At 39.4% G+C, this 22,151-nt stretch overlaps 1 protein-coding gene and 1 long non-coding RNA gene across 3 annotated transcripts in view; one reads left to right on the top strand and one right to left on the bottom strand.

Moving 5' to 3' along the window:
• Positions 1-22,151, top strand: part of LOC116671795 (uncharacterized) — a 50,311-nt gene that overhangs the window by 464 nt on the left and 27,696 nt on the right. For both annotated transcript variants that reach the window (XR_004327367.1, XR_004327366.1), the window contains exons 2-3: positions 374-588; positions 20,641-20,738. This is a non-coding gene — a long non-coding RNA (uncharacterized LOC116671795). The remainder of the gene's footprint in view (positions 1-373; positions 589-20,640; positions 20,739-22,151) is intronic.
• kcnj12a (potassium inwardly rectifying channel subfamily J member 12a) lies at positions 12,307-20,647 on the bottom strand. Its single transcript, XM_032503262.1, has 2 exons — positions 20,410-20,647; positions 12,307-14,789 (listed from the first exon to the last, which is right to left on the bottom strand). The coding sequence occupies exon 2, from the start codon at positions 14,638-14,640 to the stop codon at positions 13,339-13,341; it is 1,302 nt and encodes a 433-aa protein (XP_032359153.1). The 5' UTR covers positions 14,641-14,789; positions 20,410-20,647; the 3' UTR covers positions 12,307-13,338.

Genomic DNA, 22,151 nt, shown 5'->3' with positions numbered 1-22,151 from the left:
TTTCATATTTTTGTGTGTGTAAGTTCACTGCTTTTCAACAGGGTTTTTAATCAATTGTGTTGTGTCACACCTTAGAGGTGAATAGAAAAGCGAAAAAACATTTGTCTTTAAAACATTCAAGAGATCCTAGACATACCAGACAGAATGTTAGAAATGGAATTTAATGTGTAAGTCCAATTCAAAGTTTGGGATTGGTACCCTTATTGAGAGGTTGAAACAGTGTTACTGTTAAAACTCATCTAGTTATTCACAATAGAAGCCCCCCCAAACCATATTTAGCTGAAAAGAGTAAGGAAAGTGTTTTTAATATAAAATAATGTACTCAAGAATAATCTGCAGAGTTTTTCTAACTGTCCCCTTTCCACTTTTGCAGTCAGTTCTTCATCATGTTAAAAGGGATATTGTTCTCCATATCAAACCACCCCAAACCACTTATGCGAGTGAAGGTCCTGTATTGAGTCTGAGGCAACAAAGACCCTCATTCTGCCTGACACTGGAGACGTTGTTCTGGCTAGAGCAAGATCTGTGTACTGGGACAGAGTGATGCCAGGCAGTAAGAGATGATCCATGCATCCTGGCATAGTCTAGGTAGGCTAAGGATTGAGGGGAGATGCGTATGTGTGTGTGGAGGGGTACTTGCGGAGAAAGATCTTATCCCTGTTGCCTTCCACTGAGAGCTGTATTAGAGAAGGGTGCTGACAGATTGAGTCTACCCCTGGGGAGACCTGAGAGACAGTAGTCACAGCTCTGCGTCTGTTCTCATGACTTCACTGTTGGGACATACTCAGTTTAGCTGACTCTTACTTTTCTTTTCAGTTATTGTGTGGTTCGTTTAAGTTTGAAGCAATTAGCAGTAGCTTATCCCAATACAATGAAGCTCACTGGCATGTAGTTAATGCTCTTTAATATCACCTAACAGTGAATACTTTCAATTAGGAATATTGTTTTACAGAAGGAAGATCCACCGTTCACAACATGCTCCGTTGAAGTAATCTTTTCAATGAGATGTTTATCGGTTTCTCAAATGTTATTTTATAGGTGTTTTTGTGCACCACAAAATGCCTCTGAGCTCCATTGTACTGGGCATCAGTACAATACACTGAAACTATGTTGATTGTATTTTTTGTGTTTTGGTGTAAACTATTTTTCAAATCCATCATGGGAAATTGATAGCGGACCCATTAAACATCCACCTGTAGGGTAGCACACACAGGCAGAAGAGGATAATCTTTATGAAGTAATAAAATGTCAATACAGTTGTGCTCATAAGTTTATGAACCCATGCTAAAGTTGACTAAAAAGAGGAATGAAAAAAATAATCTTTTGGAAATTGATCTTTTCAAAAGAGTAAAAATGTCTTTGTGAATGAATAATGTATTGTTAATAAATAAATGTTCTTCCTTAAAATACAAGGGGCATAAGTACACACACCCCTATGTTAAATTCCCATAGAGGCAGGCAGATTTTTATTTTTAAAGGCCAGTTATTTCATGGATCCAGCATACTATGCATCCTGATAAAGTTCCATTTGCCTTTGGAATTAATATAGCCCCACATCATCACATACCCTTCACAATACCTTGAGATTGACATGGTTTTTATTTCAGTTAGCCTTATAGCTGATTTGATTTGCATTGAGAGATGATCTTATGGAAAGTTCCCCATGCCTATCCAGGTATGGTGAAGGGTATGTGATGATGTGGGGTTATTTTAATTCCAAAGGCCAAGGTAACTTTATCATGATGCATAGTGTCCTGGGTCCATGACATAACTGGCGTTTAAAAATAAAAATCTGCCTGCTTTTATGGGAATTTAACATGGGGGTTTGTATACTTATGCCCTCTGTATTTTAAAAGAACAACATTTATTTATTACAACACATTATTTATTCACAAAAAAATTGGTGTCTTAAAATACCCTTTTAGTTTAGTACCCTTGTGTTAGAAATACTGATTTTCATTTAAATATGAATGCTCACTTTAATAAGTATCTGTTTGGTGTCATGTTATCAGCTGGTTGGAAAACCTTTACTAGATACTGATTACCACCTGAGGAATGGATAGAGATAATCAGTAACATATATTTGATAGAAAAAATCACATTCTTACATCGGTTACAAATGAACAAGTTAAAATATGGACTGAATGGACCTCATATATACAACCGACACAACATCTGGAAGTGCCATCACACAAATATTTTTTTATAAAACAGAGGTGTCCCTAACCAATCTATATCTGTCCTTGTATTGTTTATTCATATGGCTATTGAATAGAATACTGCCAGGTCTTTAAACAAGTTTTCTTATCTTTTTCCTTTTCCTTTTTTATTTTTCATATGTTATCTGACAAATCTTTCTGTGGTAAATATGCTATAACGTTTATATACGTTGTTCTTGTCAAATAGTTCTGAAATGCTTGTGCGATATAGAAGGAGATTTAGAAGGAGAATTAGAGGAGATACCTTAAGTTCATGTATTATCTACGTATACTTCCCGAACTGTAAAACAGTATTCCTATTGTGTAATACATAAAGAATAAAAGGAAAAAAGAAAATTGGTGTTCTTAGAGGTCGAATTTTTCTTCTTTTTTTTAAATTAAGGCATTGAGATCAGTTTTCAAAAGATAGTTTTTTTTATTCCTCTTTTTAGTCAATTTTAGCCTGGATTCATAAACGTATCAGCACAACTGTATGACTAATATTTTCATGACCTATTTTATTTGTGCCTTTGAGCTGTTGTAAAACTGTATGTTATAATATACAGTATGTTGTTGGAGTAGACCTAATATACTCTTTCCACAGTACATAAATTCACTATCTTGCTCATTCTTCTTCTCTTTCTCTGAAACAGACTAAGGGCCTTTGGGCACACATTATTATATATATTATTATTATATATAGGTAATTACCAAGGGTTGAGAGCCAGGAAATGAGAGTGGCCCCCTTATGTCCCCTCAGGTTGCCCATTCATGTTGCTTCATGAATCAGGTTAGACTAGAAGCCCCTACTATATCTGAAAGAGGATAAGGCACATACATGTGTTACGTTTAATTCTGCCCATGACCTTTTTCTCAGCGCTCCAAATAACAGCCTTTTCAAGGGATGACTTTGTCATATGTCACCCGTTGGACATACATCACACGTTGGGCATACAACCAATTATAAACTATAAAACACGTCCTCACCCACACAGGTGTTTTTTCTTGTTTTTTTTTGCCTAATTAGATCTCTCCTCAGGGGTTTGAGCATGTTCGGCCGTGCTTGATTCTCTCACCTGTCTTGATAGTATACAGAGGTCTAATTAGCCAAGTGAAAACACCTGTGTGGATGTGCTGTGTTGAGCCTTTAACAGTTTTGATTGAGTATTTTTCTGAGATTGCTTAGCTGGATACTTAACTAGTAATTTGGCAAACATTTGCTCAGTAGAGTTTCTCTCTAAATTGCGTCGTCGGCCCGTCTGATGAAGTTTTGGCACTCAGTCATTATTTACACCTGGGATTTTCCTATGGTGACATGTTGGCATGCTTTCTTTTATACAGGCCAATGTATTTACTTGACTGAGTGATAGGATGATGTAATCAACCAAGGCTACCCCTTTGTGTCTTTAAAAATCCTGTGTACATTTGCAGTCTGTTGATAGGTACTTGGGCACTGCTGACAGCTAATGGATAACACCAGTGTGGGCTCTTGGCTTATAGCACAAGAATACGAGCGTGGGTAGTGGGACAAGGCTGTTGTGTCACGTCCATTTGGGCAACAGACTACAAAACATGTCTCAATCATTGGATACATTCCCATCACACTTGAGACACTTGTGGAGTGTTTAGAAAACACACATACCTCTTTATAGAATATCTTAAATTAATCATGTATGTACCAATAATTGATCTCTTAATAGTACTATATATTACTCACTTCATATGTTCATTTTGGATTCCAATGATACCATCATACATAAAATATTTGCACCAGTTTTGACTTTCTTTTAAAATTCGCCATTGTAACAAACATTTACAGTACATATAACGGTAGAGTTATTTTTCCAATTACTTTAATTTATTACAATTAAGTGATACTATCAAAGGAACTAACTTGGAGTATTTTCAGCAGTTGGCCACAGAGCCACATGCAGCTTGACACTAAAGAGATGTATGGCCCCTTCAACTCAATTTCTTCTCATTTTACTGTCATCAAGATCCCAGGCCACAGGGAGTTTGTTTCAGCGTTAATTATAACTAGTCTATATGGGCTGGCTGCCTGGCAGAGAGCCTGGTGAAGCCACTTCCTTGCATCCTTTCACATCCTTTAACTGGCTCCAGAAGTCTTCTTTAGGTGTATTTGTTTTATATCATGTGAGCAAATTGTGAGTCCAGGCCCCAGCTGGCTAAGTCAGCTGTTCCATGGGTGTCAGAGAAGGGACAATCCCAAGGGATCCTGTGTGTCAACTGGCTGTTGTGTAATTTAGATAAAATAAAATATAATCACGTAGAAAAATAATTGAAACCATCTATCTATTAGTCTGTCTGTCTGTCAATCAAGGTTGTGCCTGGTCGGTTTCTTAGCTTCATGTATTTTTGTCTCCAGCTAGCAGGTTACGTGGCAACAGCCTCCATATGGTAATTCATGTTTTATTTGCTGGAGCCGGGAGTGTGACAAGAGACACTGGTGCACCAGTGGCACTCATAACTCTGGGATACAGACAACTGCTAACAAACCATTATAGAATTGTAGCATTTCCTAAGGAGGTGGTAACAGACATAAAATAGTAAAGGGGTAAAAAAAGGTAATTTGCTTACCTTGTTGACTAAATCTAGCTATAAAAAGAACCTATAGTAGCTTTGCATCTTAGAGCCCTAACCCAAGTTGGTAAAGCTGAATTGTACAGTACAGTAGGACAGTACAGAAGACATGGATACACAGATACTCAACAATACAATAATACCATGGGATTCTGCCTGCAGAGTAGTGGTGTGAGATACTGCAATATTTGGTATCAATCCGATACCAAGTAAAGACAGGGCCAGTATCGCCGGTACAGATACTTTTTAATAATTAAGGTGGATGCATCATCAAATTGCTAATTCCGAATGAATTTTTATGACTTTAAAGTGTTTTGTGATTTTATCTTTGGATTGTTAATGCATTAAAACCCAGGACAGAATTTTCATATGCTTGAATACACAAGTTGTGTTACCACTGTATCTTACAGCCTTTTTACAAATTATACAGCTTGCCGTTGTTTCAGTTTTGGCCTGAAAATATAGCCACACGGTGCTCCTCTACTTCTCCGCCATTCTTCTGCTCCGTCTCTGTCCTGCTTGTGTTTGTGATGCTGCTGGCCACCGCCAGGCCTGGCCACTTGCTTGCTTGTTTGCCTGGCGCCGCTGAGTCACGTGACGCTACAACATCATATCACAAGAGGGGGGAGGAGGAGCAAAGTGTGCCTGCTCCACGCTGTGACTGGAGTGGCATTTGAAAGCAGCGGCACAGACACAGACAGCCAGGTTGCCTTTCTGATGAAACTGCAGCACTGCATACTGGAAAAAAACTGAAACTAAAGTATCAATAATACTACACTGATATTGATTAATATCAATACCAACGTTGGTATCGATATTATCGATATTTGGATAGATCTGCCCATCACTACTGCTGAGAATCCATCCATCCATCTTCGACCGCTTATCCGGTGTCGGGTCGCGGGGGCAGCAGCTCCAGAGGTGGCCCAAACTTCCCTTTCTCGAGCCACATCAACCAGCTCCGACTGGGGGATCCCGAGGCGTTCCCAGGCCAGGTTGGAGAGTATATATCTTCCACCTAGTCCTAGGTCTCCCCGGGGCCTCTCCCAGCTGGACGTGGGGAACACCTCCCTAGGGAGGCGCCCAGGAGGCACTTACCAGATGCCCGAACCACCTCAACTGGCTCCTTTCAACGCGAAGGAGCAGCGGCTCTACTCGAGTCCTCTCGGATGACTGTGCTTCTCACCCTATTTCTAAGGGAGATGCCAGCCACCCTCCTGAGGAAACCATTCGGCCGTTGTACCTGGATCTCGTTCTTTCGGTCTGACCCAGCCTTCATGACCATAGGTGAGGGTAGGAACGAAAATGCCCGGTAGATCGAGAGCTTTGCCTTCTGGCTCAGCTCTCTTTTCGTCACAACGGTGCGATAAACAGAATGTATACCGACCAGCTGCTCCGATTCTCCGACCAATCTCACGCTCCATAGTCCCCTCACTCGCGAAAAGACCCAAGGTACTTAAACTCCTTCACTTGGGGTAAGGACTCACTCCCTACCCGAAGAAAGCACTCCATCGGTTTCTGCTGAGAACCATGGCCTCAGATTTAGAGGTGCTGATCCTCATCCCAGCGCTTCACACTCGGCTGCGAACCGATCCAGAGAGTGTGAAGGTCACAGACCGATGATGCCATCAGGACCACTCCTCTGCAAAAAGCACGATGAGATCCTAAGCCCACCGAACTGCAACCCCCCCGCCCGACTACGCCTCGATATCCGTCATAAATTTATAAACAGGATGGTGACAAAGCGCAGCCCTGGCGGAGGCCAACCCTCACCTGGAACGAGTCCGACTTAATGCCGAGAACCCGGACACAGCTCTCGCTTTGGTATACAGAGATTGGATGGCCCTAAGAAGGGACCCTCATCCATACTCCCGCGCACATCCACAGTTTCTCCCGGGGGACCCGGTCATACGCCTTCTCCAGATCCACAAAACACATTGTTCACTGCTGAGAATGATTTAAATAATTGAAGTTATAGTCTACCTATCCTAATAGGCTACCCATCAAAGTATTTCTGATTCTGATTCTGATCACAGTTGAATAGCATGTCCTTGGGATCACAAAGGCCCGTTGGTGTTTTTTGCCTCCAACGTCGCCTTCCAGGCAGCTAACCCTAACCTTAACCCTAAACATAACCATTGCCACGCTGCCTGGAAGGAGACTTAACACCATGACAAAGACACCATGCTATTACGGGGGTCTAATTCTATGACAGGACAACCACTAATCCTGAAAGCTTCACTTTTCTTCTACTTTTTGCGTGTGACACCAAGCCACACGAAGATTGACATGCACTTGCCAAGCCATGTTACATAATAAAACTTGGCAAATGCTTTCACCATAGCCTCTGTGATCCCAGTGTCAGTTAGTGCTGCTCAGCGCGACCAGTGGCCAGCATGTTAATCATCTGTTGCTCACTGTGGACGATTTAATCACCCTGACCGGAATTATTTAGAAAGAACTGATGGCATGATCCCTGATCCCATGCAAAGAATTCAGGACTATTCAACACGAGTCAAAAACATGTTCTGTGGTACTGATAACAGCATTGCACTAGCAAGCTTAGGTACTTGCGTATGTCTTTCAACTCTTTACTCTAAGTGGCCCTGTTACAGAAATGCTATACATTTGATCATAGATCTATCATGTAGATGCCATGTATGTGTTTCCTGTTAACCTTCTACTTTAATTGATTGTTTGTTGTTATTGCATTCCATATTGCAATTAATGTGTCATCCATCAAAACAATGTTCAGAACATTGTTTTAATCCCATATTATATTTCACTAAAAAATGACAAATTACTGCACTGTTTTAGTCGGTCCAATATTATACAGTAGACCCATATTAGTTTATCACAGATTGTTCTTGTTGTATGAGTAGTCTCACATTGTCGGACCTTACTTCACCTTACTTCACAGCACTGCGGAGACTACACCACACATACATTCTGGGATAGGAGGAAAAAATGCTCTGGGTTGTTGCAGCCAGCAAAAGAAAACAGCACATACGTGCAGTATTAAATGAGGTTCACACAACAGTAAGGTTAGCAATTTAAATTAGATTGATACATGGTTAAATGTAATTTGCTCTTACCATTGTATTGCTGTGTTTACTTTTACCATAGCAATCCTCTCCAATCCGTCCCAAATAGTCCCAATTAGAGAGTAAATGCCGTAAACATGTTCTTTGTAAATCTTGCCTTGTTGCATCATCCAAATGTTCTTCAAAACTTGCCATTTTCTGCGTGTAGCTTGCTAGCTCAGTTTGTTATTTCTCGAAGGGAACAGAGTTTGAGAAGGGCAACACACAGAGAGTGAAGATTGAGGGACATCCTGTAGTGAGGCACATGCTGGATGTCAGGTAATCCTGGGAATGTACTTTCGTTGATCCTTACTAGCCTATGAATAACAAGACAATTACAGTACAGAAATGCCAAATGTATGCTTGTGGTGATTTGGAAACCGTGTCACCAATATGTAGTTTGTCAACCAGATTAACCAGTTAATTTTCAAATGTAAAAATAATTCTCACTTAGTACATTTCTTGGTCACAATTCTTTAATAACTATATGTAAGTGGCAGTGGTAGCCTAAAGGTAAAAGGAGCAAGCTTGTGACCGGGAGGTTGTCTGTTCAATCCCCAGACAATCTGGGTGGGGAAAGTGAGAGAGTGAGGTGCCCTTGAGCATAGCCCTAAACTCCAACCGCTCCGGTGGTGCTGCCCAGTGGCCAGCAGATCAGACTGTTCTTGTGCCGGGCAGCTTCCAGGTATGAATGTGTAACTTTGTGAATGTGACAGGTCGTTGTTGTAAATGAGATTTTTTTTTGTCAATCGAGTTACCCGGACAAATAAAGGTTACAAAAAAGTAACCCACATCATAATTTTTTTCCAGTAATGTGTTTATGTTAGAAATTGGCAGATATATCATTCAGATTTTGTAAATCCGATTTCTTCATTTCTAAATGTCCAGTATTGGTTCGGCTCTGCTAAATAGTGTAAGACTTTTAACTTACAAGAAAACCTAAATGTGCAGTTCCTGTGCAATAGGCTTTTTTCACAGAAGACATTTTTACTTGTCATCAGAGTAAATACACAGATGTTACTAATAACATTAACTGCACAGTAATATTCAAGTGTGCTGTGACAATGAGCCAGAATACACAAGACCAGGACCCTGGAGTTAAGATATCATTCTTTTTAGTCTTTACACCTGCGGTTTTCCTACTATAACAGGACCCCTTCAGTGAATCAAGCCCACAGTGAAGTGTAATGCTTAAAAACAGTAGGCTTTCATTATTTCTGCGGTAGTAGAGGAATAATGATCTATCATGTGTTGTTACACCATTGATCTGTCCTAGTCTAGCTGCAGGGCTCTTGCCCAGATCAGCTGGGCCAAAAAGGCCTCTGGCCGCTGGTTGGTTGTGTGTTGCTGTGGTTAATTGATGAGCCTTCTTGAATAGTTGGCCCAAGACATGGAAGTCATCTGACAGTGGCGACTTCCTTCTTGATCTCTCATCTTAAACCACCCCTCATGGTGACGTATTATTACCACTTAATTAATTCATGACTCAAGCTTGAGGATGTCCAGGGTTTTTCAAACAATTGAATTTTACATTTCAATAAAGCCCATAACTGGTGGACCACTTTCAACAAAAGAGATGAAAACAACTTTTTTTCACAATTAGTTTTTAATTGAATAATTTAAATGACTTTGAATTCAAATCAAAAGCCCAGCAGACATTTTGCTGGACATAGGAAGACTTCTACAGAGGTCAAAGGTTTTTCCTTTCATCCCTTTAAGAGAAATACCTGTTAAATCATGATCTGTGCTGAAATGTAACAACAGAAATGAAATCATTGAAAAGTGAGACAAGAGTCAGATCTTTGCCTCTCAATAGTGATTTCCTTATTCTGATAAAAACAGATAAATATTGGTTGCTGTATTCTATCAAAAAGAACTTTGTATAAAAATAAGCAGGATTGTTCAGCCTGGCTGCTCCCTATTATACTTTTTATGTTTCTATGCTTTTTACACTATAAACTTTTATATTGAGCTAAAACATATGTGTGTTACTTTTTTAAGGGCTCAGGTCAACTTCAAAGCTAAAACAATCTCCGAAATAATTATTCAGTAGAAATGCTTCACCTTTTTATTTATTTTTATTTTTTTACCACTGAGTAGGAGCAGAGGCTTCACACAGCAGTGGATAGAACCTTCCCAGAAGGCAATGAGCATAATGTATGTTATGGGTTGGGTACACTTCACTTATCAGCCCAAAAAATGCTCTTTATATTGTACTACATCCCACAGTTTCCAAAAACCAACCTATAATGACTAATAGTAAAATATTAGTCATTGTGACCAACATAATGACCACTTTATGGTTCTCCTCTGTGTTATCATCTTGTAGTTTTTCACCATATCCTGTAGCTTTCCTTCTTAATACAGATAATCTATGTTTAAAAGTTAACTAAATTTGTTCCACAGGGACATGACATCTACGGTTTATTAAACCGTTTTTTTGTGACACAACATAAACATGTTGAGGTACTTCAAATGATCAATTCTGTCTAGGCATCTAGAATAAGGGATCATTTTTAAATGCTATTATTCATGCCAAAGAATAAAAGGTATTCATGCATTATAATTGTGTCTCTTAAAGTGCTGTATATAGTAATGGTAAATGATTGAATCTATAACTACAACTTAAATGTTTAGTTGATTTGGTTTCATTATTCTATTCATTGAACAGGTATGTGCTATCATCAATGGCATTTATTTGGGAATTATTTAAGTCTGTAAAGATAACATTTGCAAACTGGAGACTCAAACACCTTTTTGGAATATGATCCACCATTTACTAAGATCAGTCTACACAGTTTTTGGAACATTAGTTTGGAAACAATCACTTAAAAACTTAAGTCTGAGCTACAATCATTACTTTGGAACTCACATTCATATAAGTGCAATACAAACTAAATAATGCAGGGTCATACTCCTCACACCATTTCTTTCATTTGTTGTCTTTGACTCAATAATATAAATATGCATGTTCAGTAAATTACAAGATAATCATTAAAATGATGCTTACTAAAATTAATTCAGAAAGGTGTGCTTGAGGTTTTATTGCTTCCATTCAGACCTTGGTCCAGTGTCTTAACTCCTCGTATTAGCATATTGCCAAAATGCATTTAGCTGTCTACAGAATGTGATGTTTGTAAATGCCAGAGGAATCAATATGAGGAGTGAAGGAGGAAGCTTTTTACTTCTTCTTTATTTTATTTGACTGGATCTGATTTTGTGTATCTGTTTGTACAACATTGAAAGAGAAAACGGGTTTGTAGCCAAATTTAGTGTTGCACACATTCACTTCATTCTTTAAAGGATACATTTGTCATATAATAATGAAATAATATGTTGTCATTAGTCTATAACCTGGGTAAAATTTGAAATGTAGATTGACTCTGTTATTAATAATGTAAAGAGCAGTTAAATCTACTTACTTTGGATGTAAAATGGATAGAAATGTAGGGCCAGCTAAAGTTAACACATTTGGAGTATTCTAACCCTACTAGCTAGACACATTTGCCCTTATAATGCTTCTTCATTTAGCATTTGGGATAGATGCATGTTGGGTGGTTAGAAATAATTTTCATTCTTGCATTCATTCTTCTTCCAGTGTATATTTTAAAAGTTTTAGCAATATGTAGTTTTTTCAAATTTCACGTTAAGTATTACGTATTGATTAAAGCAATGCCCTAACAATTTGATCTCACACAGAACTGAATAGGATTTCTGGCCCCTGATACTGTCAACAATATGCATAGATTCATTTTTAAGGACAAAAACATTGGTGTGGTCAATTTATAACTTATTTATAAATTTAACTACCAACATACACTACCGGTCAAAAGTTTGGGGTCACTTAGAAATTTCCATTGCACTCCATTACAGACATAATACCAGCTGAGATCAGTTGCATTGTTTTTTTAACCAGGGCAGCAGTTTTCAGATTACATTATGTGCTCACATAATTGCAAATAGGTTTGCCAGTGTTTTTCTAGTTAGTTTTTTAAAATGATATCAGATTAGTAAGCAGAATATGCCTTTGGCTGATTGAATGAATGGTTGCTGATAATGGGTAATGTAGATATTGCATTAAAGATCAGCCCCCCATCAGATCAGCTGGTATTCTGTCTATAATGGAGTGATATGGAATTTTTAAGGACCCCAAACTTTGGACCGGTAGTGTATCTACTTACCCCTTATCACCAACCATTCATTCAATCACCAAAGGCACATTATATTTACAATCTGATACATTAAAAAAACTAACTAGAAAAACACTGGCAAACCTATTTGCAATTATGTCAGCACATAATGTAATCTGAAAACTGCTGCCCTGGTTAAAAAACAATGCAACTGACTCAGCTGGTATTCTGTCTATAATGGAGTGCAATGGAAATTTCTAAGTGACCCCAAACTTTTGACCGGTAGTGTACGTGTTTTAGTTTAACTTAGCTTATTAGATACTTTTTATTGTAAAGGTAAAGATACATTTTAAGATGCATTCCTTTTTTGGAGTTACAAATTGCTGCTATTAAGTTATTAATGTGATCCATACAAACTTGGATATTGCAGCCTGTATCCTGCAATGTTAATTTAAGACAGTCTTCTATTTGTGCTTGTGTTTTGTTTACCTGACTATGTATCAATGTGTGTACTGTACATGATACATGATATGTGTTGGCCAGTGCAGCCAAATCATGATGTTGGTGGCTTGTAAGATGTTTGTTTTTAACGTTAAAATATGAGGCATTAAGAGATTATAAATAGACTGTTCCTCGAAACAATTCAATTTCTGTTCAACATATTTCTTTATGTTCTTTATAGTGCAATTCATTTTGCCTACTCTGCCTACATTGGTAGATTTTGGGATCACACCAATTCTAAAATGAAGGTGTTGAATTGTGTTGTTCTCAGTGGCTCACGGTCAGATGTTTTTTCACGTCTCGTTGCATCTGAACGCAGTGCACGGATTTTCAATGTGTCAATGAACACAGGTCCAGCAAATTACAACAATGCAAGGAGAGCTTAAGAATAGCCTTGCAACAAGTTTAAAAAGCAACTTCTATTTTTTGAAGTGTTTTTGGAAACTGATACAACACACAAAACATAACTTAACTAATCAATGTATTTACACCTAAGACTTGATTATAAGGTTTTGTTATAATAGTTTTTGATGCATCATTGAACACTCAACTCAAAATGACCATGTGAAAAAAGATTCAAGTTTCAGTTAAGGAAGAAGGTCTTTCCCTAGCCTTTTCCTTGATTGTAGACATTCCTTACCACAATTTTCTAAGCTGTGTACTCTTCTTTCCCCCATTTCTTCCAGTTAAGTCCCTTTTACTGTTGTCTTATTAATTTCCCAATCTCTCACAGTAGTCAGCTTTTCCTATGGCACTTTGCATTGTTCTGCATTTTTACCCTTGGATAAAGTTATTGAATGTTGACCCAGGGTCAATGGGTAGAGGTCATATTTCCGACTCTCTACGATATGACCTTTGATCCAGCACCCTGGTGGTCTGTAAGCGTTCAAACTCATGTCGGCTGTTTCGGTCGGGACTGAGGTTGGCCAGTGCCCTGCTCCCACCACCTACATCCTCCTCCTCCTCATCGCGGCTTAGGAAGGCCAGCTCATTTTCATAGCAGAAGGAGTTAGAGCTGGGGACTAAAAATTTGTTCTCCACCATGTCCTTGGCACTGCAGCGGGGGGTGGACGGCACCTCGTAGGTTTTGTGAAAGTGAGAGTAATCCACCTTGTACACATTCTTCTCCTCAAACAAGACCGGTTCGAAACGGTGACCCCAAAGGACCTCCGAGGCCAAGTAGGAGCTACGAGCCTGTGTGGTCATAGCGGTGGCTTCAACCATCCCCTCCAAGATGACAACAATCTCAAAGTCTGCTGTCTCCAAGTCCTGTTTGCTGATCCCAAACAGGGGGCTCTCCTCATCTATCTCATGGAGAATAGTGATGGGTGAAACCAAGAAAATCCTGTCCAGGCCTTTATCAAAGCCGACATTAATGTCTATCTGGTCTAGAGGAATATATTCCCCCTCATCAGTGATCCTAGGTTTGATGAGCTGTGCCCTGACATGGGCCTCTACAATGTGGCTCTTGCGAAGGTTCCCAACCCTCCACATGAGGCACAGCTTTCCATCCCGCATGGCAATGACAGCATTGTGGCTAAATAACAGTGTTTGTGCTCGCTTCTTCGGCCTCGCCATCTTCGCCATGATGGCGCCAATCATAAAGCAGTCAATGATGCAGCCCACTATGGACTGGAAGACCACCATGAAGACGGCCACTGGGCACTCCTCAGTCACGCAGCGATAGCCATAACCTATAGTAGATTGTGTTTCAATGGAGAATAGAAAGGCAGCCACAAATCCATTGACTTGTAGAACACATGGAGTGAAGTTATCATCTCCGGCGGGATTATCCAGATCTCCGTGTAGTAAAGCAATGACCCAAAAGGCCAAGCCGAAGGCCAGCCAGGAGATAACAAACACAAGAGTAAAGACTACCAGCATCCATCGCCAGCGAATATCGACACATGTGGTGAAGATGTCGGCCAAGTAGCGCTGTGACTTATCTTCCATATTGGCAAACTGCACATTGCACTGGCCATTCTTTTTGACGAAACGGTTGCGGCACTTGCGGCGTGTGTGGATCTTGCCATTGCCAAAGCCGTTCATGCCATGCATGGTAGTGAGGCGAAGGCCCTCTTCCTCAGATGACACAATGCTGTAGCGGTTAAGCCTCCCCACACTCATGCTCCTGGCAGCGCTTCCAGGTGCAGGGTCAGAGCAGAAAGGCAGGCCTGGAGTGATTGAGGCCCTCACAGCTTGATCACTGGCTAAGCTGCATTTTAGGGAGTCATAGACAGGGAGATGGGCGGGAGCCTTGCGCTTTAATCCTATTCCTGTATGGAATGTTAGGAGAGGAGAACAATGTGAGTGTTTTTCAGTGACATGATGGTCAAATCACACCATACCTGTGTATGAAACATCACCAAACAACAACCATGAAAGCTTTAGGAGACTGAAGGGCAAAACAGTATAAAACATACATAGTACTCAAATAGTTCTGCTACTGGCCCAAAAAGAAGACCACCGATATTAATAGATACTTATATTGAATGAGATTTCTGTCTGTTAGAGTCCAATTGACAAAGTCACCATCATCACTTAAAATGTTCTATTTTAATAAAAATATGCTTCTTTTATATTCTAGATAAACCTGCATTAGATTAACTTGATTTTGTATGACTGACTATTTTATCATGTATATAATGTGGTTGCTTGTTTAGTATAAGGTTTCCCATAAACTAATGCAGAAACAGTCAGGAGGCAACAGAAGACCACCTTCTAATAAGCTTGTCCTCTTGCAAACTTTGACAATGAATACAATAGGAAACTATGGGAATTATAATAATTGCATTAACAGTACAGTTTTACAGTATTGTACATTGTTATGATTTGATAGAACACTTTTACCCCTGTCTTACTTTCCAGCACAAGGTTTATACTGTTAGTTATGTCAGTTATTCACACTCTTTCTCCTCGCCATCTTGCTCTCTTTAAACATCACGACTCAGTATCCAATTGGCCCTCACTGAAGGGTCCTCATGTCTTTTGATGTCAGCTCGGTAAGTGAAGAGCTGGCCTCACAGCCGATCCACTTCTTTCAAATGACATTTCCTGTGCTTTTCTCTTTCAAATTATGAAGAAGGTTGGCAGTAGAGACAAACTAAGTCATCACCTACCAGATGTTTATTATTCTACTATGCAAAAATTGACAATCATGTGTGTCATTACTCATAGGGGTGTTTTAAAAAATGAGGGCTGTAATTTTTTAGACCTACCAGCGACAGGAAGGCTATCACGTTAGGTTTTATCACGTCTTAGTTGTATTTATAGTTTATCAGCAGCATGCCGTGCAGTCATCACACATGTAACAGTCTGCGCTCTTTCTTTTGTGATCTAAGTTTGCCATTGTCCTTTTACTACAATACCTTTGCTAGGGGATATGGGGTTGTGTGTGTATTTAAACATACTCCTTGGGGATATTTATGTGTGCCACTTATTCCATGGACATGCAATTCCAGATGCTGCATACAGGGATGGAGAGCAAAGCACTATTTACATGACCCCATTCTGTACAATTTTCAGGATTATTAATCATGTTTTGAGGATGCAGTAAATTTATAGCACCTTACCATGGTGCTCCATACAAGTAGGTAGCACATTTATCCCCTGTGCAATGCCCTGTGTTACATATTTGTTGTCATTACATTGTGGAACTTCAGCTTACAAGAATATTAGGACTCACACATACAATCATACACTTGATAATATATGCGTTAGTTTTGAATGTAATGAATCTGCAATATGTCAGTATGGCTGTCAAATGATTCTCTGTCAGGCAGCAGATAACCTGGCCCTTGCGCTGGATGTTGAGCCTCAGGCTCAAGGAGTTATGCCCATTGGGGCTGGACTGAGGCCCCTCTGGGTGCAGACAGCTTTTATCGCCTGGCCACATCCGTTTTGTGTATGCTGGCCTGATTTGGGCCCTGAAGACTTGACAGTTCACTCATGTGCATTCCCAAATCCCGGATGACTTGCCGCCTGCCCCACACTCACACTAATTCCATTTTCACTCACACTCTTTCAGGTGAAGGGTTCTTCTGATCTGGAGCCAGATTACCTCATGCACAATCTAAAAACGTTCCCCTAGAGGTCAAACACACACCTGTATCAGAATAACATACTGTGACTAAGTGTTGTGTTCTATTTTTAATACGTTTTGCTTTTTGACAATATCACACTACTACTACTTCCCAAAAGCACAGCTGTTGATGCTAAAAATAGTAATCCTACTTCTCATTTCAAACATGTAAATCTGTAAATCTGTCAACCAAACTGGGTTGTCTCGTCCTTTCTAATTGTATTTCACTTGATAGTTTAATTAAGTATTAGGTATGCTATGTACATTTGCTCAGTAGCTCACCTGTGTAGTGGCAGGTGGGCTTGGCTGTATGGTCTAGTAACTACACTGACTGTCTTATATGGTTGAGTTGAATCTTAAGCCTAAAAGTCATCTCAGCATTTTGCATTATACATCTTGGTCTCCACGCTACATGCATGACCTGAGAAGCCCTACACGGTGCACAGTCTCCATATCATACTGTAGTCGTACAGTGTCAGGTGTCCAGTGAATTGGTCAAATGAAAGTAAAACCCCTCCCTGAGTCTAAGGAGTCATTCAATAAGGGCCTCAGAGCCTCAACCCATACAGAAAACCTTTGCTGTTGCTACACTGGAAGCTTTTTAAATCAGTGTGTCCATCTGAGAGGTTGTGCATGTAATGTTTTGAATGTACATGGTGCCTGTCACCAGCTTTTTGACTTGGATTTGACAGTAGTCTTTACTGTGCCAAAAAGTTTGACATTAGATTAAGCAACGTGACAGCTGAATATCTATCATTCCTAATGGCCTTATTTCAAATTAATTAGCAGTTAAAGGGGCAATTGGTAGTTATTTAGCTGTATTACAGTAATTAAAGGTAGAGCACACTCACATGTAATTGAAAACCTGGTTGTATAGATGAAAAATAAGCAATATATATATATATATATATATATATATATATATATATATATATATATATATATATACATACACAACTGCTGCTTTAGTGCTGTTTTACCAATGTAAGTCAACCTGTAATGTAAAGGGTAACCACACACTTAAATTACTACCAAATGATTATGTTGTTACCCACAAATTAAGTTTTTTTCAAACATTGGAACATCTAAGCAATAACTAAATACTGCTGCTGTAAAAGGTGTGTAGATATAGCTGCTGTGTAGTTTTAGTTTCTGTATTGAGAGACATGTCAATCAGTGTGGAAATTATAGCAGGTTCAAGTCCTGACCTTTGTGTCTATATTGGGCTCATCAAATCTTATATGAGATGCTGCATGAAATGAGAGCTCAGAGAGAGGCCATTAGTAGTGCGTTGTTGTGTTTGGCGTATTATCTTGTCTTCCAGTTAAAACACTTTGAGTTTAGTATACATGACTCTTTGATTCATACGGCAGGACAAGGAAATGATTTCCACCGCAGCCAATAATTACATGAATAACCTTTTGTGACTTTGTCTGCTGTGTGTGTTTTTGAGGAATTAAGAGGAGTTTCTAGGGGAGATGACACTGCTGTTTAAGATTAATAGAATGAATAATTGGATGTGCAAAATAATGGAAGGGATTGGGGGGAACAATGAGGTGTAGTGGGAGAGGGTACTTCATCTCAAGACAAGCATGTAGGAAACTGAGCTCAACCACTACGATCCCGGCCCACCTCCCAAGGCCATTGTGAAGGAAGAGCCGAGGCTCGAATGTCATTGTATTTTCCTATAACTCGCCACGCGGAACTCAACTCGTCTCAAGTAACCCTCAGGTATTTTCCTATAGAAAGTAACACCACTTTACCATGCAGCAATGTTGTCCCATTGACAATGTGTTATAAAAACTAGCTCACTATTTTTTTCAAATAGTATGCAATAACTGACACTTTTTCATTCCAAAGGTTGTTCATGGTTCAGCTACTAGTAAAGAGACGGGTAAGTTAGAACCAGACAGTAACCAACCCTGGAGGCTGTGGGATCCGGTATGTAGGCCATCCCCTGTGCTGAGGTGTAATCTGAGGTGGTTGAAGAGAGAGGTGTTGATTAAAAAAAAAAAATAATAATAATGACATTCTCACATTGTTATAACAGCTGGTATATTATATGCTAGTAGAACAAAATCTGTAGATTTTTGCTGGCTGCACCTGTAGCTTTTCCACCTTTCAAACACCTGTTTCCCATTGATTGATTATTCCCACATGTGAGCGTCTCACTGGGCTTTTTTGATCTTTATTTGCGCCGTTTTTTAAATACTTGTACCCATTCACAAAGGCTGAATCAACCATATTAAAACTGAACTCTATAATTTCCAATTTTAGGTGACACCTGTTGGTTAGAGCTCACAAGCTTAGATACATTACTTTTAGTACAGTACTGCTATATGTTATTAAGCCATACAAGAAGATCAATATTACTGTAGGTTTTTGTGGAGGCTTTCAGTGTGTACTACTGCATGCTAAATATCCCTTTTGGATGATAAAAGGGAATCAATCTGAACGATGCTGAGATGAAAAGTAGGATGAGGTCATTGAACTGTCAGGCAATGCTGCATAATCTTCGTTCTCGTCGCTCTCTCTCTCTTTTGTACCCTCACATCAGGGATTTCTTCATACACTGATAGAAAGTACAATGCCTGGAGCAACACATTTATCCATTAATACCTGCTCATGTCTGTCCACCAGTAATATTATACTATCTGACATGCTGTGGTTAGGTATCAAGGCATTTATTATTAAGATGTTTGTTGAAGTTGAATAGAGAAGATGTAATGCAGAAAGTAGTGTTTGTTTACATTGACTGAATTTGTGATTCTACTGGAATCGTCCAGGCCTAAAATTATTATGAAATTAATTTCATTTCCATCATTAATTAGATGATCATATCTAAAAAAGTAATGACAAATTCCCATTACAGTGTACCAGATTTAAAATTGCTTATATTTATCAGATTCGTGGTCAGTTTACAAGGATAAGCAACATATAGGAGAGCAGCAATTCTCCAGAATGTTTTGTGGCTTTTTTATAAATTGTCAGTTCATTTTCACCAATTAGTTTTCTGTTGACTCAACAGTTGATTATTTGATAATTTCAGCAGTTCTGTTGTCCTGCAATATAATGCATTTTTGTCCTCCCCTGTCTTAGTGAACAAGCTCTGATATGGATCAAGACAATGTAGAGATAAATCCCACGTTACTTTAGACTCAAACATCATTGACTGTTAACTTCAGGAGTTGATTTAACTGAATACTTTCTAAGGTTTGTTGTTGTCTGCCTTCTAGTTAACATTTCTTTTTTTTTGTTTTAACCCTGGGAGGCTTCCGGGAGCAAACTGAAATGTAACTAGCAGGGCCTTCTTGGCCATTCGAAAATCTAAGATAAAGATTAACGGTGATTAACCCTGCAAGTCTGGCAAAATCAACATAATTTAAAATATGTGTGTATCTGTATTCTTCAGAACGGCTTCTGCTGTAATACAGCTATATACTGTACACTTGTAAGTATGTGATCAGTAACACATTAGTTGCGGTTTTATCTCTGTACTACAGCACCGTGGAATTGAAATGAAAGAACAAGACTACGGTAATGACTTTCAGCTTTAATTTGTGTTGCTTTTGTTTACATCTAATGAATTGTCATGGAATTTAAGCACTTTTCATACATTTTGCCCCAGTTTCACTGGTTCTGAACAACTGTTTAAAAAAAGAATTTATATATATAGTATTAGATGTGTAATTTCAGCATGACTGTGGATCACTGAGACTATACATTGTAACACTACAGACCAGTGACATCTGAACAAATATTGATGTGACAATCAGGCTGAAAGTTTGAGGTGAAGTTTTCTGTCCTTCTCTTACCTTTATTCCTACCTGTCCTCCCCCAGGTTGCAGAAGTAAAAGGTGGTTTCTTCTCTCCCAGTGTCAGTATTAACCAAACTGAGGCATTCTTTGCATCTGCCACCGCAGCTGCTCCTCTCTTGTGTGTTACTCTAATACTGGAGAAAACCACTCCACCATCTTCAGCACAAGGCACAGACCCCCTTTGAATTTCTTCATCCTTGCTTGAACTCTTGTCTCTCTCTTTTTCAGGTGCTGTTGCGAGCGCGGATGAAACCCACCAGGCTGAATCACACCAGAACCTTGGCCCAAATCACTTTTGCTCAGTCAGTGCCAGACGTGCAAAACAGGTAGGAAACGTTTAAAGAGGATTATCCCAGGGAAAATCAAGGTTTTTGTATCTCCATTTTCTGAGGCAATTTCTTCAGCTGGTCTTCTGCTCATCCTTCATCTTTATGAAGTCTTTCCTTCACATTTGCCATAAAATTTTACAATATTAACTCACTCCTTATTAACTGAACAGCTCTCTCCATCAATCTTTTGCAATCTGATCTAGTTGGACTGCTGCTCTCTCTCTCTCTCTCTTTCTCTCTCTCTCACTCTCACACTCTCTCTGACTATTTCTTTGCTCTCTCTCCCGCCCTCTCTCCTCTCTGTCTCTCCCTCCCTCCAGTGGTGTCACAGAAGCTGCCATTTGCAGCCTCCCTTACTCCCTCTCTTTTTTTCTCCTCCACTCTCTCTTGTTGTCTCTCTTCCTCCCTCCCACATCATGGCACTACCAGTTGACAGCAACTTGATGCACAGATGTATCACTCAGAACACAAGCAGACAATCCACCATTGTATCTGATCAGATGTCAATAAGAAGTAAATGGAAGCAGCATTATGCATATGAAAGGCTTTCACAATTACTTCCCACATAAAATGAACTGCTGCCTTTTTTAGTCCATCTGCTCTGCTTTTACTCTAAGATAAGTCCTGTTATCCTACTACTTACCTTCGTAGAAAAGAGCTAGTTAATGTGAGGTTGTTTTTTTTTAGAATGAAGCGAAGTCTTTGCCGCATCAGGTGAGAATATTGATTGTTTCACAACCGTAACATGAATCGGAGCAAATCTTCATGTATCTTTTTGAATTGCAACAGTTGACTGCCATAATGAAAGCTTTCATGTGTGCTGTGCAGTGCAGAGTGTATGGATAAACAGTATCATACCGTTGGATGCTGTATCTCAGTGCAGACTGATGCCTTTCACACTTGTCACCAAAGACTAATCAGCAACATTTGACCCGAGGATGTATGTCTTTGCATGTGTGCATGTGTGTTTGACAGTCTGGCAGTCGCGCCACACCAGGACTCCTGTGTCAGAGGAATTGAAAGTGAAGTATGCCAATCACTCTTTTAGTCAGCTCTCTTATTTCATCACATTCTGTAACACTGTTCTACATGTAAAGTCTTCTAGGAAAACACTGTTAACTCGCATGGAAGAGTTGTTTTCAGCATTAACAGAGAATTACTGTTTTCATGTGTCACCATGCTTGTATCTCTAAAAGATTCTTCTGTGTATCTGTTTTTTGCCTTCAGTTGTTGTTATTGCGAGGAAGCTGTAGCTTTCTCTGCATTGCCACCACTGTGAAGTATATTATCGTAACCCTTGACAGCTTCAAAGTGTGACATTATCCTAAGAGCTGAGTGCCTGCTTCCCTTTTCTCATGTCTTGTCAGAGAGCCAGTCATCAGTCAAATGCTAAAAGAGATGACAATTAGC

The sequence above is a fragment of the Etheostoma spectabile genome, chromosome 21 (genome assembly GCF_008692095.1).
Source record: "Etheostoma spectabile isolate EspeVRDwgs_2016 chromosome 21, UIUC_Espe_1.0, whole genome shotgun sequence".
Lineage (NCBI taxonomy): Eukaryota > Metazoa > Chordata > Actinopteri > Perciformes > Percidae > Etheostoma > Etheostoma spectabile.
The sequence above is the reverse complement of the archived record's forward strand: the minus strand, read 5'-3'. Positions and strand labels throughout refer to the sequence as shown.

Excerpts from the sequence above, each read along its gene's own strand:
- kcnj12a (XM_032503262.1), bottom strand. The coding sequence starts at position 14,640 with ATGAGTGTGGGGAGGCTTAACCGCTACAGCATTGTGTCATCTGAGGAA.